General features: G+C 31.6%; 2 protein-coding genes across 2 annotated transcripts; one reads left to right on the top strand and one right to left on the bottom strand.

The window, feature by feature from the left end:
• The first annotated feature begins 6,662 nt into the window (after window positions 1–6,662).
• On the top strand, window positions 6,663–8,062 carry LOC134715719 (forkhead box protein B1-like). The gene has a single exon (XM_063578081.1). It carries the CDS (start codon window positions 6,834–6,836, stop codon window positions 7,830–7,832), a length of 999 nt encoding a protein of 332 aa, XP_063434151.1. The 5' UTR covers window positions 6,663–6,833; the 3' UTR covers window positions 7,833–8,062.
• A 4,809-nt stretch (window positions 8,063–12,871) lies between these two features.
• On the bottom strand, window positions 12,872–19,577 carry LOC134715718 (uncharacterized). Its single transcript, XM_063578080.1, has 7 exons — window positions 19,029–19,577; window positions 17,500–17,651; window positions 17,027–17,196; window positions 16,272–16,432; window positions 14,926–15,105; window positions 14,079–14,190; window positions 12,872–13,443 (listed from the first exon to the last, which is right to left on the bottom strand). Exons 1-7 carry the CDS (start codon window positions 19,304–19,306, stop codon window positions 13,126–13,128), a joined length of 1,371 nt encoding a protein of 456 aa, XP_063434150.1. The 5' UTR covers window positions 19,307–19,577; the 3' UTR covers window positions 12,872–13,125.
• Between the last annotated feature and the right edge of the window lie 153 nt (window positions 19,578–19,730).

The following is a 19,730-nucleotide window of genomic DNA, read 5'->3' as shown; positions in this document are numbered from 1 at the left end:
ACCCAACTTCTGACTTTTGTTAAAATCTCAAAGAACTAAAAATAAATGTGACAAATTCCGACCGCACAAACATTGTGTTGTTCAGTTTTAACACTTACTCTTAAATCCAAAAAGAACAGATTCGCAGACTTCATTCAAATGCCAGAGACAACCTTTATTCGTTGAAAACAATTTTATATTTTCAAAATCTCATCAAAGCAAAAGAGGAATGCTTCTTGATATAAATTTAGAGTCAAAATAAAACATTACCAAAGACATGTCATTACAGTAACTTGTATCTAAATCAAGAAAGCATTTCACATACTTCACACATTCATTAATAATATCTTTTAACTGTGTTGTTGGGTGCCATCGGATTTCAGAGGTGGATTTAGGGGGTAGGGGCCCCGGGCCCCCTTTTTGGGGAAAAATTGGGACACTATGTCATCATGGCTAACACATAGGCTTTATATGAAGTAAAGTATGTTTCTGGGCTCAGATCTTGTTTATAATGTATTTAAATGAGTAGTTATTGTTGCAAAATCCATTAGAAACTTTAACTGAGATTAGTTTTGGAATAAGGGAAAGGGGGATGTGATTAAAAAAATTGGGTTCAATTTTTCTCATTTGAAATTTCATAAATAAAAAGAAAAATAGAAGTACACCCTTTCAAGTTATCTTTAACAACAATCCAGTGGCGGATCCAGACATTTTCATAAGTGTGTGGGGGGGGGGGGGGGGGGGGGGCACACTGATTGCCTAAGAGGGGGCCGCTCCAGTCACGCTTTAGTGATTTCCTATATAAGGAACCAAATGTTTCAATCAGAAAAGAATTAGAAATATAGAATGAAACGCAACAAAATAAAACATTTCATACTTTTCTATTGTAATTTTCTTTTTCCTGCACGTTTTTATTTTTTCCCCTTTTTTTTGGGGGTCAGTTCTTTTTGTTGTTGTTGTAATTGCTTTCTTTTGTATGGGGTATTTATTAAGTTTTGTTTGATTCTGATTTCTCTCTTCTATTGGGCCATTTCTAATTCTTTTCTGATTGAAACATTTGGTTGCTTATGTAGGAAATCACTGAAGCGTGACTGGAGCGGCCCCCTCTTAGGCAGTCAGTGTCTCCCCCCCCCCCCCCACTTATGAAAATGTCTGGATCCGCCACTGGATTGTTGTTAAAGATAACTTGAAAGGGTGTACTTCTATTTTAAAATACTGGTACCTTATCAAAACACCTGCGATTTGCAAAAACAAAAAACAAAATTTAATATAGTATGAAACGCAACAAAATAAAACATTTCATACTTTTCTATTGTTATTTTCTTTTTCCTGCACGTTTTTATTTTCCCCCCTTTTTTTTGTTGTTGTAATTGCTTTCTTTTGTATGGGGTATTTATTAAGTTTTGTTTTGATTCTGATTTCTCTCTTCTATTGTTATTATCGTTACCAGTATTTCTACAATTGTCATTTTACTGTCTTGATTTTTTGACATTTCTGTGGTATAAAATAAACATCAAATTGTTGTGAAAATACGGTGAAGAATACTTATGTCATAATTCCAGTTTAAGCTTGTAATTTGTAAACTCATCACTAAATAAACATCAAAATAATATGACTTAATATTGAATTAAGAATTACAATTAAAGTAATTTCACGGTCAATGACATTTTCAGGTAGCCCCTCAAGGCTCTCTTGTTTTCTGTAATTGCTTTATCAACTTTTACCACGTGTCTTCCAAAACACAAAGGTGCAATGTAAGACAGGCTAATAGGTAATAATTACAGGTGTGATATGTCAGCTGATCGCTGATGACATTTCTTTTTCTATGTATTCTGACATGACATTCTGGAAATTCTTCTGTGTCAATACACGAGTTACTTCCCTGTTATTGGAAAACTCGAAAATACGCAAAAATTCGGAGATTCGAAATCTCCTTGGATCTGCAAATCTTTTTTATTACATTTTTTTTCTCAACAATATAAGATTAATTTGAAAACAAAAGACAAAAAAATAAATTAAAGCGGCATGGGAAAATCAGGAGATCACATTTTTCTAGATATGTCTGCAATGATTAAAACGATTAATCCAATTAAAATTAACTATTTCTTTGTCGGTAAACATATCAAAATAATATTTATATCTTTTTTCCGTAACACAGTGTTCTTACAACACATAAGGTGTCTGCAATCAATTTTTTATTCTTATAATTTTCATTTACATTTTATTTTTCAGACGCAGAAATGCGATTATAAAAAAACAACGATTATAATAATCCTTCTTTGTATTTATATTTGATATTTACATACATTTACATATATTTACATTAAAGCATATTTATTTGAATAACTGTATTAATACGTACTTACCGTAATTGTTATTGTTTATTAGCTTTATATAACATAATTCAGTTTGTTTAATCAATTGTCGAAAAAAAACAATAATTAAAAGTAGTACATTTTTTACTTTTTAAATAATGAAATATTTGTTGATGAAGTTGAATTGAGTCAAAAAGAAATTAATGTTATGTGTATGTTCCAAGATACTATGACTAAAGATAAACATGAAATTACATAACAATTTTTGTTTGGTTTAACTTTCATTTTCAAAGTGTGCATATTTTGTAATACACACTTAATAATATTTATATTTGAGGCCAAATATTGTCAATAGATATCGTCTTCCGTTTTTTTTTTTTTTTTTAAAGACTCTTCGACAGACTAAGATTATGATAAGCGTAAGGTGTATAAATACACAGTTAAATATAAAAATGAAGATGTGGTATGATTACCAATGAGATACTCTCCACAAGAGACCAAAAAACGCAAAAATTAACAGAAGTCTTTGTTTTGTACAAACAATTGTTTTGACATGTTGGTTTCACAAAATAGTTTTGGACATTTTATAAACATAGGAGCTTCCATATATAGGCGACCACGAAATACTTTTGTTCAAGAATATGCTTGTTGAAGACCGTACTTTGACCTATAATGGTTTTTCTTGCACAACTTGTTATTTGGATGTAGAATTTCACTCATTTGCACTAATACCACACCTTCTTATATCTATTGTTAATTTACCAACAAAACAAATAACTGTTACAGTAAAAAAACATGACATGTACCTCTAATTTCATTATTTTTCGGAAGGGATGTTCACATTTCATGTTCATTTTTTCAATATTTCACTGTAGAAGAGCTCAATTTACGACTGAATACAACCGTTGAATGTCTTCGGAATCAAGGAAGAAATATACCCTTATTGCATTGCAAATAAAACTTTTAATTTTGTACAGTTCTTTAAAGGAATATAAAAAAATAATACAATTCACAAATGATATGTTTCAGTTATAACATCACAGCAATATATCTCAAACAAATTAGGGAAAAAAATTCTCAAAGCGGCGTTAAAAGTGTGTCTTAGATATTGTATAGAGACAAAAATCTCTTAAATCCGTGGCTTTAATTTTTTTTCTCTTTGAGGCATTATAGTAAGCTGTTACCCAAAAGCAACCGACTTCCATCTATGTGTAAAAAGTTGGACTTAACTCATAAGATATACATTTACTCGCAATAATCCTCTATCCAATTCGTTTGTTAGTTCATAATACAAATTAACTTTTTTTCTAATCCGACTGATCGTAATTAATCTGAAGTACCTTTTTTGTATTTGCATTATTTAGTAAATTGTTTACCATGTAAACACTATCTTTAATCTTGATCTCATAAAAAGTAATTGGATTTAGTAAATATTAAACACTTAAAAAAGATTATTGAAATATTTGATGTTTGCCGATTCGAATGAAAATGCTATGAAAAATCTAAAGAAGACTTTTGAAAAAAACATTTTCCATGATTTTTTTGGAAATTTATTTCAAAGCAGTCAGGAAAAGAGAAAAATTAACAACAGCAGTTTAGCTTCAGTAGTATCGCTGCATGAATGCAACAGCCGAAGCTTCGAAGAAACAATTTAAGCAGTAAATTTTCCCTGAAAAATAAATGATGAAAATTGGATTGCTTTAATTTCTCTGTATTTGATTCCTTTAATTTCAAAATTCGAAAGTTGACGAAACCTTTTTGAAATGAAATAATATACAAGTGTCTGACAGTCTAAGATAGTAATTTCTAAATGTAATTCAATTTATTTATTTGAAGCATAAAAATTGAATACTTTATTTCAGTAATAGTTTTAAATCGAGTGAAATCTGGAATCAAAGGACTAATTTGGTTGTTAGACAAGATTAAATATTCTTCTATTCAAACTTTATAGTATTGGTTTGAATCGTGCTTTTTTTGTTATTTTTACAAAATCATGGGACCTTTTTTAAGCTAAAGTTATCGTAAAGAATTCAAAATTCGAATAAATATTCTGAAGTGCGGGATAATGTTTTCGAAGTAAAAGTGCATAGTCTAATTCTTGAATTGTCAAGTACAGATTCAACAACGTTTGGAAATTAGGGAAAACTAAAACATCTAAGCGTATTTCTGTGCAATTCCTTGAGGTGCACATTCGAAACATTTGATTAATTCGATATATTAGTTGGCCGAATGCTGCTGAACGTCCAGTCACACATATAAGTACATGCATATTCTCAGACGATACATATGCTTGTGTAATATAAAAATACCTATTTTGTAAAAGACCGAAAGTCGCACATTTATAACTTGTTAGTCCTTTTCATCAAGAAAACATACTACGAGATTACTCTTAACTATTGTCCTTCATTTTAACGGAGATGAAACACATTTTATTTCAGTTTAAGTTTTAAATAAAGTTCAATTTTGCACGCTATATAAGAAGCAAACACTTCAGAAACAGTTTCAAAACTTTCATCAGTCCTCTTACAGTTTGAAAGATGATAAATGTATATGGTCTTGATGTGTAACAATATAAAGAGACTGAAATATTTATTTGCTAAAGACATATGGTTAACATCAGCGCAACCATTATTTTTTTGGGGAGATATCCGTCTACGCCAAACTGCGTCCTTTTGCGCCACAACTCTTTTCTCAAATGCTACGTTCGCGCCACATGTTTTAAAATTTACATTATATCATTTGCGCCAAAAATAACATACGTTTGCGCCAATTAGAAGAAAAATGACTTCCCTACTCTTTTATTCGGACTTAGAACCGGCAGTTTACACGGCGGCAAATGTTTCCTTTCCTGAAACATATCTTCTTCTTACTACTGCTGCTGCATGGGTACTTCCCAATTTAATCTATGTATAGTAGCTTGTAACTTGTCTTCACTTTATTGTCGAAAAATACAAACTTTGAAGGTTGAAATGCATAAAACAGTTCAAAATAATTTCTAATAACAATAAAACCCATACGCATACTGGAAATAAAGCACTGTGTCATCGACATATGAGGCTAAACATTATCAGAAAAAGTTTCTATTTTCTTCTCTATAGGTATATCTTTATTTAATACTCAGCAAAGCAATAATTTTTATTCTCTCTCTGTACATTGACTGTCTAATGATTTTTAAGTCATTTCTCCCCAGATGCTCAACTTCATGGTGAAACATCTTCGGACCTATACTTTTTTAGCCAAAAATTAAAATAATATATATAACTATAAATATTTATGATAGATATGTTTACAGGTAAATTGGCGCAAATGAGTTCCGAATATTGGCGCAATTGACACATTTGGAAAACAAAGACTGGCGCAAATGATACCCCTGAAAAACGGTAATGTCGCGCAAAAAGGACTGCTGCCATTTTTTTACCGGCTACTTTTTTCCCACGATGGAACTCAAAATAAAGGATACTTCAATTGAAGTCTTATCCATCTACATTAAAAAAAACACCACACACACAAAATTTAAATTATATTGTTCAAAGTGCAGGATTCATTTTCAATTCTCATAAACAAAATTGCCTTTATCAGATAGCGAAAAAATAGACGGTCTTTTTCAACTGCTTTTTAAGTCAACTTTTCCCGCCTGACAATACATATTTTTGAATGGTTATTCATCTCTAACAGTTCTAGTAAGAGGTACTGCTTCAAATTTTCTCTTTTTTGTGTATTGTCCAAGAAATAAAATAGGAAACACCAGTGGTTCCTTATTGAAAATGTATAACGAATTATTGCGCACTTAACCTACAACATTTTTTTTACACAATGATCAATGCATTCTAAAATATTAGTTGTTGTGTTAATATTGAATTTTAAATCGTTTCTAACCGAACAAATATTTTATAAACAATCATGAAATATTTTTACTTGTAATTCAAATATTTTTCAATTTGTTTTAATGTTTACCCGTGTTTATTTCAAAATAAATAAATACAGAATATGTACAGTATGATTAATGAATGATTAATGTCAATGTTATTTGTTTCATGAAAAATAAGCAAAATAAATGTTTATAAAGAAAATAATATTAAATTAAAAAGTAAACTGGAACAATAACTCTGTGACTCAAAGTTGAAGAAAACTTGGTCCACCTACAAAATAGCCCGCGGACGGATTAAGTCCCGTTACATGTCATGACAATTGTTGTGTAGAAAGGGGCGGGATTAAATTAGTCAATCAAATGACCACTGGCTACTCTTCATGAACTCTATTATTAGGTAATTAAAAAATTCAAAAGAATATTTACAAGTCAATTGAAATTGTAAAAAGTCAGAAACGACCTTGTCGACCAATCAAAATCACACTGACCACTGTCCAACGAGCTTAAAACAACTTCTTCTAAATATTTTTTCAGTAGCGAAAGTTTTACTTATCCAAACAACATTATTGTTATAATTCAGTGATTTGAGTTGAACAAACATATTTGAACATTTGAAAAAATATTGAAGTTACGTTTTGGTAGTGCAACCAGTAAATTTCTATAGTGCAGAAATGGTTATGGAAAATCTACATAGAAAATTCGACATGAACGACGAAAACCCCGCATGCATGTTATCTGATTCCAGCTTCTTACATTCAACATCACGACCAGAAGTTCCAGAGAGAAGTTGTGATACAAGCAACGAGGATATTTATCAACAAAAGAATGACTCTTCTCCACTAAATTCTTCCGATGAAGAGGATGATGAAAGTAATGGACAGTTTTCTGGAACTTCAACCATGTCGCAACATAAGAGACGATTCGCTGATGTTAAACCACCGTATTCATACATAGCTTTGATCACCATGGCAATAGAAAGTTCAACTTCTGGAATGATGACCTTGAACGAAATCTACAGCTTCATTATGAACCGTTTTCCGTACTTTAAAGAAAACCAGCAGAGATGGCAAAACTCTATCCGTCATAATCTATCTTTGAATGATTGTTTTCTGAAAATTCCCCGTGCACCAGGGCGTCCTGGTAAAGGAAACTATTGGGCATTACATCCTGGGTGTGGAGATATGTTTGGAAATGGAAGTTTCTTGAGAAGAGCCAAACGATTTAAACTTAAAAGACAACAACAGGAAGAACAGGCTCATATTCAACACGTCAGTTCATATGGACATTTTAATCTTTATGGTGGACCACCGTCAGGATACAAACCGTACCCATTGCCAGCATTGCCATCATTTCCACAGGGCCTTCATCAAACACAGCAGTATGGACTTCCGCCCAAATCTGAAGCTTGGAATACTCCATCAACGTCTGCTTATTCATCTTACTACAATACCGGTAACATCACCAATTCTTTTGGATCGTCATTCGGTTCCTCTCTGACAGGTTCTCTAGGAGGTGGTTATTTGTCGGGTACAAACGTTCATTCCGTACCTCCGACGAACAATGCATTAACAAGTAGTTTTACCAACAATTTGCCTAACTACTCATCACTGCAGCAGAATCCTTACTGTGCACCGCAATATCCAGGACAATTAAGACTTCAAGCAACATAAAAGGACAAAGACATTATAACTTATCGTGTGTTTATCAAACTGTCTCAGAACTCAAGGTAAATCTTCGCAAGAACTTTGTTCGCATATTTATATTGTTTAATATTTATTTTTTATGTGCTAAATGTTGATTATTTTTGTTGAAAGTTTTATTTGTAAATATAATATATTGTAAAATAGCATAGATGGCGAGAAAATTCGCTGCAATGTTAATAAATGGTATTTTCACAGTATTTTCTTTTTATATATTTTAAATTATGCAGAAAATTGTCTAAAGTGCAGATACATGGAATCATTAAAAAAGATTTGAAATTTTTCAAAGATGATTTAGAATTGAAATGATTTACAAAAATTGTAATATGTTAACTTTCAAGTGAACATGTATCTATACCTAAGACAATGTTTGAAATGGTTTCTCTATTATGAAATTGCACATTTGTTGTTCGTTGGTTCTGGAAATCAATAAGATGTTCTGTGTTCACTGCAAAACTTCAAAAGGTAACCGTGGACTTTCAAACTTCAGTTGCGAGAGATTATATGGAATATAGGTATTCCAATGTACATTGGTTTTGGTATTTTTCATCATTTGGTTCAAAATGGTCTGAATTTTTGATTCTCTAATACAAAAAAAATAATATCGTATTAAACCGTTACAATAATAAATTAACAAAAACACAACACGTAGTTGCATGTAAACAAAATATAATGATATACTGAACACGATACCGTTACCGTGGCAAATAAATAACACACCGTTTCACAAGAACCTTAAAACAGCACAAAAGGAAACCAAATAATAGTGAGAAAATTCGACGATAATCAAATTACAACAAAAACTGAATAAGAATGGTGTATTTACAAAAGCTGGTCTCACAAAAACAGACATTACGAAAATTTAATACAAGGAAAACAAGCGAGGAAAGGCAATAAAAAGGGAAAGAAAATTAATTGCATCGAAACAAAGTAAAAATGGACAGACAAAAGAAAAAAACCTGAAGAAAAGCAGTAAACAAGGAAAATAAATTACAACGAAAAACAAAGTAAAAACGTGAATTTATAAAAGTTTGACCCTTAAAACAGACAAATGGAAAAGTAAATAAAATGGAAAAGAACAACAAAAAAAAAACAATACACAAGGGAAACTGATTTACAGTTCAACAAAAAAAACTCAATAAAAATGGTGTATTTACAAAAACTGGACTCTTTAAAAACAGACAACAGAAAAACTTAATATAAGGAAAACTAAGCAATAAAAAAGGAAAAGAAAATCAAACCAAAAATTAAAAAAAGTGAACTTATAAAATCTGGACGAAAAAATATAAAAACAGAAGGAAGAGTAAATCAAAACAAAAAAAAAAACAGGCAAATCTTTAAAAGCTGGACTAAAAACGGAAACGTATCACCCATTAAACCAAAACAAAATAGAAAAACACCTAAACGAAACAACTTTCCTTTTGGATTGGCGAGTTTCTACGACAATGTTTATATCCGATTAAAACGTACAAACCCGGAAAGCAATAACCGCTGGAACTACCAGACAGGAGCAGTAGCTATAAAGTGGTATAAAGCAAACGGGTTCTCGTTTGAATACTATACACTTTGTCCATTGAGCGTATTGTAAATGCGCTTCTCTTGCGGATTCCAGTATTGGAAAATTGAATAACTATATATGTACACTGTTTCAAGGTATACAGCAACACAGTGTTGTGTGCATGAAAATATAGTTCCCTTTGGTATAGCTTGATCTAACAGGAAAATTTGTTCAAGATAAAAGAAAATTTGATTGAGTTCATTGAAACCAATATGCTGACTGCTTGACTTGTACATCGCATGTTTTTAATCCTATTTTTTATATCAACCTTTTCTTGCATTTGTTAGTTCACAGAAAAAAAGTGTTAAAGAATGCGTATATGAAAAATGAGTCAAATTAGAAAAAAATTATTATGCAACTTGCTTTTAAATTTTGTAAAAATATCGTGATGACATTATTGCCAATGAAACAACACTCCATTAAAAGGCTAAATGACAAATGACTATTAAACAACTACAGTTCAGCACACGGCTGTAACAATGGTTAAATCGAAAACCTCGTATAAATTATAAAAGTCAAATGGTTGACGTTGCTTGGTTACACATATTTGTTAGCGCTCTATCCCTCCCTCCACAATTAAAAAAAAAAACAACCTGGGCGAAATGGAGGCTATGCACACAACACCTCATTAACCGTGCCCCAAAAATGAATACTTGTGAAACATAGATACAAACATCCAGAAACATGAGAAAAATAAAATTTGAAAGTTAATACTTATGTATCTATAACTATTAACGGAAAATGTTACTTATAATTGGTTAATATAAGTATAATTCGTAACGATAGTAAATGTATTTCTATTAAATATCTGGTCAGAAATGGCTATGACTGAAATAGTGTTTGTTTTTAATGTCTCTTATCCAAAGACTAGTAATACTATGTATTCATTTGTGCATGCATTTAAGCAATAAAAATGCTCCTAATGCTTTTAATCATTAACAAAAATGCGTTTAAAAGTTCAAAATATACATTTTCAATTTTTTAATTATAAACCTAATTTAGATAAATGATTTCAAATGTCTATTGAGATATAAAAAAAATTCCATATACTACAGTGTTACGTTTCTGAAGATCATAGAAACATTTGATTTGAAAAAAAAACCTCAAACAGATATCTAATGAAAAAATCACGGCTATAGATAAAACATCTACTGCTTCTAAAAATACCTTAATTGTGGCAAAGCATTACAATATCCAAGGACTTCAACAATGGGAAAACTCATACCATTTGGTCGGCTAGAATGCCAGGTTACTTGCAGTGTATTGGTAGCTATTAAAACCACAGATAACTTTATTAACTCCATTTGGAGCACTGAATTGAATAAAGTATAGGCTTTTTAAAGCGAAAAAAACCCACTATTCATATTTGTATTAAAAAAAGCCGGTAAAAAGTTGCCCATAACTGCCTGTAAGCCTAATATGTCAATTATACTATTAAAAAACCTGTCCTTTTTTATTTTGATGTTTCACGTATTTTACAAGTGAAACTTTTGGTCTCTGGGTACAGGACGTTTGCTCTTTTTTACCTGTAAAACGATAGGACATTTGCGCTTCAAATACTATGGACATTTGCGCTTTAAATTTTGATTCAACTGTATCAAATTGACCGGACATTTGCACTTTTTACCTCATTAAAGTCGTCCACCGGAAGTAATAGTACGTAGATGAATAACTTAAATTTGTTATTATTAAGACAAATGGTGCAGAATCCTTCCATGCCCACATCAAAGAACAGTTCTACTCACTCATTCTGCTATCTTTTAACAACGGTCGGTGAATTACATTAACGTTTGTTATATATTTATGAACTTGCACCCCAGAATTGAGAAACATGATTATTTATTTGAAATATAGGCGAAATACCAGTAAGAACAGATAACAAGAGCTATCATTTTCAGTACTTGGGCTTCAGATATCAAGCAAAACATAATGTTTTCTTTTACTAGTGTTAGCTGAATATAAGCTTTTCAACATATTTCAATGTGCTATGAAATGTGCTATGCAAAGGTTTTCAAACTGTAAACTCTGCCAGGTCAAACCTGACAGTCCCAAGCCCAGATGAAATAGGATAGTAATAAAAACCAAATATTTCAAAAGCGCAAATGTCCTATGTAAAAAGCGCAAATGACCTTTTTTTTTAAAGCGCAAATATCCTATGATTTGAAGCGCAAGTGTCCAAAATTAAAGCGCAAATATTCTATGAAAAAGCGCAAACGTCCCGCGCCGTGGTCTCTATGGTTCACGATGAACACTATAGTTAAGAAATAAGTTGCGTGAGAATTGAAATCGGTATTATATACAATGATCAATGAACCTTTGGAATGATCAAAGACTATTCGGAGTATTCCATTGCCGGAGAAAAAAACAACCTCTCAAATCGGTTTCAGTTTCATGGATATAGATCATTAATTTTAGAGAATGTTACAAGCATAAAATGAGTCATTTATCAGTCTAAAGCTTGACAAAATGTTGTTGTATATTTAGCTGCTCTAAACTCAACTATCTCTCCGCTTCCCAACTCTGACACTCCAATGTGTTAAGTTGTTGTAAATGATCATGATCGAATAGAGTTTCTTTATCCGATCAACAAAATAAATAAAAAGAGGCTGTTTAACATAAAGCACTTGATAGGTGTTTCCTTACATTTACACGCAACATTACTTAAACGTTGTCAATTCGTCGTGTATGGAACGACATAAATACCAGTCAGGGAGCATATCTCCAATTCGAACGATATGTTTATATGGAATTTTGCCTCCTTTTGGAACCAGCAACAACACAATAAACTGAAGAGCCTTTGTTTAACGGTTCTCAAGATGTGAACAAAAACATTTTAAGATACCACTTCAATCAATCAAGAACCATAACTCAAGAAAGACATTTTGCACCATGTCCTAAGTCAGAAATCTGATGTTCAGTGGTTGTTGTCTGTTCATGTGGTTAATAAGCGTTTCTCTTTTTTTATGTAGATTAGACCATTGGTTTTCCCGTTTGAATGATTTTACATTAGTTACTTTGGGGGCCCTTTATAGCTTGCTGTTCGGTGTGAGCCAAATGGATCCGTTATGAAGGCAGTACCTTGACAATTAGTAATTTACTTTTACAAATTGTGACTTGAATGGAGAGTTGTCAAATTGGCACTCATACCACATCTTCCTATATCTATATACACGGTTATTGTCAATGTAGAACTAGACCTCAATCAAAATTTGAAAATCATCGATTGAACGGTTCTCAAGTCACTGCATATAAACAGATAAAGCCATCCATTCACAACGCCCGCCGTACTACCCCAAATAAATACCACGAAGTAAATCCAGTTGAAATACGAGTTGTTTTATACTCCCATATAGTTTTAACAATTAAAAAAATACTGCAGGAGAAATATGAAAACTAAATCATTCAATCATTATGTCAGCGGAAAATGCTGAAAATACTAATAAAACATGACAAAAGATGACGATTTTAATAAGTGAGGTTAAGAATAAATATGCTTGTTATTAAATAAACTTAGCACATGGATTTATGGTTCGCATTGGTGACCTAATCACAAACTTTGGCAGTTGTATACATGCTTATAATTTATTCAGAAGACATAGCGAGTAATTCTTTTATAAAAAGGAAAAATGGAACAAATTCAGCGACTTTTATAAAAAGGGAAAAATATTAAACCATTAAATCGAATAGTTAGAAGGTGTCTTTCTGTTATAGTTCTTCTCTGACCGTATTTTTAATTTGATCATTTGTTTCTTCTTGAATATTTTCGTCATTCAATGTTAATTCGAGTGATTTTTTAGGATTTAAAAGGAAACTGACGTCATCTTCCATCTCTATCCTCATTGGTTCTTTAGTGTAATAGTTGTTGTCAGGCTGGTCATTATTACTGGCAAGAGCATCTTGGTCATTGTTCGTAAAAAAGGATTCAAAATCTGGCATTTGTTCAAACATTTCAGCATAATCACAGGTGTGAAATTCACCCATCGTTAACATACCATTCTTATCATTGTCAATTATATCAAACATCTGAAATTTAAAAAAAGACACTATTTATCCCAAAAAGAAAAATATGAAAAAAAAATTCATGATGCAGTTTTAATATGTGCTTTACTTGTATTCTTTGTTTGGTAAAAAAACGTGACGAACGTGGCAGCTATCGGTAAAACTGTCGTATGTAAACTTGAAAAGTGTTGTATAATGGCTTCGGGAATTAAATACAATGTAATTGTACACTTATATGTCATTTCTTTATATCTGTTAAAATAAGTTAAGTTTTTAAGTAAACTGCCATTTACAAAAATATTTAGGTTTACTTACGACATTTTGGAAGCATGCATTTTAACCTCAAAGCCTGTTTGTTAGATCATGAAAATTGGAATATAGCTACGGTAATATGTGGCACAGATATTCCATAATGATCGACCAAAGAAAGGATGACTTCAGCTTTACAAATCGAATCCCTTGTTTCTATAGATTCATTTGAAGAATCATCCCTTTATCAAAGAAATGATGTTTAAACTTCATCTTAAATGTCACAATGATGAAAATTTATTTATCTAGTGCAATATATGTTAGTTTTACAAATTATTACTTTGATGGTGAGTTGTCTGATCGGCACACATACCACATCTTCTTTTATCTAGTAATTTGTTTATTCTAACCTTAGTTAGGGCATCGTCTGGTATTTCCTTTACAGTAATCTTTCTGATTCTACCTGCAAATTCTCCAAAATTGGCATTTGTAAGTTCGTCCAATGCATCCAAAAACATATCTCTGAAAAAGGCGGGAAGTTTGTTAAGTAAATGTGCATTTTCCAATGCAGTTAATGTGAACTTGTTAGTAATATTTTAGGGTTGGATGCGGTATTGTTCAACTTTGTATATATATATATCTATAGAAGTTTAAAGTAAGTATATGAAATGTAGGCCATTGAGGCTTTAGTAACGAAATCTGATAAACATTTAAATTTATATGAATTTGCGTACTCGAAATCAAAGATCTATCTTTTTGATGATTCAAACGTTATGTGAATGATGCTATTAGAATAAAATAAGCAGTATCAAATTACATTATTTTTGTAAAAAAAAACTGTTTATTTTTTTCCACTAAACAAGATTGGACTTTAAGTTCAAATTTCATACCTGTTGGACGAAAATTAAACACGCTAGTCATATTTTTTTAAAAACTTTAGAACAGAAGCTTATATACTAGTATACTAGAAGCGAGTCATTTGAAAAATCCTAGGACTGTATGTCGCAGTTTTGGTCTCTAGAAATTGTTGTAACTTCGAGTGGGCAGATAAAGTCTCTACTTTTGAAATTAAAAATAATTTTCAATGTTTATCTAATTCGTTTAGGTTTATTCTTTTTAAGGGCCTATAATATATTACCAAGGATTTGTACACCAAATAAATTCTTGACATAACTGAAACCGTTTTCTTCACATCCAAAATACGAATGCATATGTTGAACAAGAATTAAACAACATTATACCAATCAGTACACTCACCGTATTTCGTCGTTTAGAGATGATTCTTCGTCATTCTTTAACTCTAAACTGTTCAATGGTTTTGGTTTGAGTTTGTTTTCACTTTCTTTGCATGCGGTTTTGTCAAACCAACGAAGATGGTTAGACCAAATGTTAATAGCCAAATTACGCCCGGAATGAGAATACACTTGATGGTACCATCTAAAAGTAACATATCATTATTTCATTTATTTGAGATTCGGAGAAAAGTACACATTGTTTAGATTCACCAGACATTTTGAAGCAATTATTATGATTAAAATGTTCGCTAATGCTCAGGAAAATAAATTTTTGAAACCGTTACTGGAATGTGTGTTCTTTGGATCTTCATTATTCGTCGGGTATAATTTTTTAAATATTGCAGTCGCACAAATGCACGATTACCTTCTGAGGCAGAGATTCCAATTTTGGGGTTGATTTTTCCCAGTCTTTAGATTTGGTATTACTTTTCCAATAAGGCACATATATGTTTATAGCTTTGTGTAAATGAATATTCTAATAAGACGTGCTTCTTTCGCTTTGTGAACAAACCCATGCTCTAAATCCAATAAAATTTATTTCGTTTATTGACTTTTATCGAATGATCATGCACTTAATTTATTTACACTTTCAACCTCTTAAATGGTGCACATGATGTTACTAATTCATTTATTTTGACTGGAGTGTGTTGCATTCCGAAATTGACATATTTGACCTATATACGACAACCGTTCATACTGGCTTTTCAAACTCCTCGCTCTGAAAAATCACAGTGCCAGCCGTTTGCTTCTTTACAAACAAAAAATGGAGGTTCATGGAAGAGCTTACACAAAATACCTATCGGACATAGAAATTGCCTTACTTATCGTATTCAGTCCTACTCACTATCGCTCGGGCAAAAATAATCACAAATGATGTAAAAAGATGTATGTTTGTAAATAGGTATCAAAGGTACCAGGATTATAATTTAGTACGCCAGACGCGCGTTTCGTCTACATAAGACTCATCAGTGACGCTCAAATCAAAAATATGTATAAACCCAAACAAGTACAAAGTTGAAGAGCATTGAGGATCCAAAATTCCATAAAGTTGTGCCAAATACGGCTAAGGTAATCTATGTCTGGGATAAGAAAATTCTTAGTTTTTCAAAAAGTTCAAAGTTTGTAAACGTTACCTAAAATATTGCCTAAACGAAGTAGACAGTCAAAACAAACAAAAAAATGAATTTTCTTTTTAACTGAAAGGGAGGATAACATCTGCATATATTTTTTCCCAAACGTTAATAGTTCTAAAATTTTAAAATATATAAAAAGGAAATGGTTGTATGGAAAGTTTTAATGGATACGAACTGATATGGTATAAACAGACAATCTCCTTTGGTAATGTTTGCCATATACCATGGTAAGTCACGTAGCTTAGGAAATTTCTCCATGTCCACAGCCTCGACATCAACACTACTATAGGCACCATAGTGCACGAAATGATCCGCTTCAATCTCAGGTTTGTATTTCTAGAAATTCAAAATACATCTAGATGTTAACGAATCAGATAAAACAATGCTGGGAACAGTATATATCTATCTATATATGTATGTTCCAGAGCAATGTCAAAAATCAATAATAAAGAGGGACACTAAAATAACGAAAAAATGAATAAGAAATCACGGAAGACTGCAAAACAGCATGCACAAAAAAAACAAATAAACGGACCAGTTGATAGAACTATCACACCGTTATGAAATAATGATACACAATACCTTGCAATTACATGTGTATAAATGAAAACAACTATTATATTCAATGTTAAATGTCAAATCATAGACGCCAAAAAAAATTCTAGAAGAGAAAAAAGAGTAGTCAAATGAATACGATTGAAAGTCCTGTTTACGAGGGAAACATGACAGTTAAAACAATTTGAAAGATTTGTATATAAATCCTTGGTTAAAATACTAAGTTGTAAATATTGCACAAACGTAAGTTTGTAGAGACAGAAATGGTACAACACACAGAAAATCTTCAAAAACCTTGATCTTTGGTGTCTGAACTCGGTAAATTATACTTCATTTTGTTTTTTGAGAACAATGGATATTTCTATTTGTTAATACCTTATGAAACATGATCAAGTCTTTGTTTCCATCCAGTAAACAGTTGATGTTGTCGAGTCCATCATTATGGAGAACGGACCTTGTTCCGCCACTGCTGAACCACATTATAACGGATTTTATAGCCTTTTCGAAACCTCCACATTGTAGAGATACTGGTATTGTTATATCAGCTACAAGAAGGTAGACAATGTTCAAATATGATACAATGGTGTATTTCTATTTTTCGTAGAGAAACAAAATTGATATTGGAAAATTGAAAAGAATATATGTGTGAAAGTATTAGATTAATATTCATATAGCCCATATTTACGTATTGATATCAGAACCATATATGTTGTGTCCAAAGACTACTAGACAGTCCTGATGGTAACCCTATTCATGTTCAAATACTGTGAAAAGATTACATGTATCATATTAACATATCACAATATAAGTTGATTTTTAGAGAGAAAAAAAATGTTCAATATTGATACCTTTCATTTCATTAGCAACGTCATGAACCATGTATACATTTGATTGGTTGTATATCTGAAGGAACTTTGACATGGGCATTGTGTAAGCCTGTGCTTTACGGTCCTCTTTCTTGCCTCCTTCCACATCCACAAAAAGGCTTCCATATTCCTTCCTACAATACGATAGATCATGATGTACATTGAAATCGTAATTGCGTTTGTTATAACTGAAACACTCTCTACAATAGCCGGTCAATAAGTTACCACAGGCGCTTAGTACATACATGTGGAAAAATAAGTAACAGAAAAATCACTAGCCTAGTTTGATTATCATTTAGTTGTTCGTAAAATTCAATCGATTTAGGAAATTGTCGGTGTCTTGCTAATACTAAGCTTTTGGAATGCTGCTTGTTGCTGTCTTCAAAACTTCCAGTTGCAAATATTTCATGCATGTCAAAGAGTCACAAGGAATAGTGATTGTGCTAGTCATAATATTTTTATGGAAGTATGTTTGACATAATACTATCTTTGGAACTGAGATAGTAACAAAATATACACTTGGAAATGTTCCAGAAATGATAATTTCTAATGGAACAGTGTCATTCAATCATGATAACATTACTCGAACTGTTCCTATCACAATAACCTTCCTTGAACTTTGCCATTCACAGCAGGTTTCATAAAACCTAACCATGCAGTCACAATAAAATGCCTGGAATTCTGCAAGAAGTTTCCTAGAACTGTTGCAGTCACAATAGCATTCCTGGAACTTTGAAACTCACAGCGAGTTTCCTGAAACTGTCCCACTGCCAACAGTACCAAACACAACAAGATTCCTTACGTGGATCAAAAACAAAATCCGGGTTCAAACTTGTTGTGTGAGTATTCGACTCCTTCGCTATAATCTTGACGAAAATTTGATAGGGTCAAAGATGCCAAAAAAATAATAATTTTAGCTTATTTCAGATTCTTTATATTTACCCCACGTTGTCTTTTTTGTCTTTAATTTTTCCAACATTTCTCCATACTTTCTATTTGTTTATTTTATTTTCTACGTTGTTAACCCCCGTCCTTCAGGACCACAACAGTCATTATAGTTATAACGATATAATTTATTGGTGTTTTCCTTATATATATCATGGCCGCATTTTTTTTTATGTATGTTCTGTACAGATATATGCGTGGATTTCATTGGGTTTTTTTTTTTCATACCTTTTTCCATCAATATTTTTTGAAAAAAAAAACATTAATTTGTAAAGAAATGATTATCCCATCTTTGTATTTGATCTATTAAACTTCGTTTATAGAATTGCATGTTTTCTTAGCCAGTACATGTTTTATTCCAACAATTGTCTCTCAATAAACAATAGAACATACATTCAATGTATAGGGTTTATGCAGAGTTACACAAATTTGCATTTTCAATGGTAAATGATTTTTTTTTTAATTTGAATGAGACACAGATCCAACTGATATATTTTTACTTGTTATACAGTTTTCTAATTTATTATTGATCGGATAAACATATAGTACATATAAACAGTACATACTCTAAGTATTGGTCAGTCCATAACTTGTATGCTGGAAATTGTCCGTTTTCTAGAACACCTTTCACAATAAACGGTACACTTTTGGCAATGTAATTTTCATAAAAGTCTGTAGGAGATGGAAATTCCTTCAATATGGTAACCCCTCCAAGAGATTTTCTGTGATGACCAAGAGGCTTTAAATGTCCATGTACATTTTCGCACACAGTAAAAACAAAGAATGTTGAAAAACATAATAAGGAATAAATGATGTTGTATTTTCCAACTATGAATACTGCCATGTTGAAAATTTTAGAAACAACCGGTAAAATCGACTGTGTACGTATCCTGTTACAATTTAATGTACTAGTATATTACAAAAAAATCCCCTTCAACTATTTACTATTTCTGACATAGTCAATACCTAGAAATGTATCTAAAATATAACGTTGACACGTGTCTGTATACTAATATTATGTTTTACATATTTGTCAGCAAGCTTGTTAATGATTTTGTTTTGTATCATGATAGTTTTTTTCTGATTAGTGTAGACATTAGATCATATATTTGAAATAAACTATACATATGTCCTGCAGTGTATACTAACTTACGTGCATGTACGTACAGGATGTTTATATTAAAGTATATATGTTGATAAATCATACATATTAGTTACAAGGTGAAGTACGTTGCATCAAAATCATTTCCTAATGTCATTTTAAAGTA

This window comes from Mytilus trossulus, chromosome 4, assembly GCF_036588685.1.
Source record: "Mytilus trossulus isolate FHL-02 chromosome 4, PNRI_Mtr1.1.1.hap1, whole genome shotgun sequence".
Lineage (NCBI taxonomy): Eukaryota > Metazoa > Mollusca > Bivalvia > Mytilida > Mytilidae > Mytilus > Mytilus trossulus.
The sequence above is the reverse complement of the archived record's forward strand: the minus strand, read 5'-3'. Positions and strand labels throughout refer to the sequence as shown.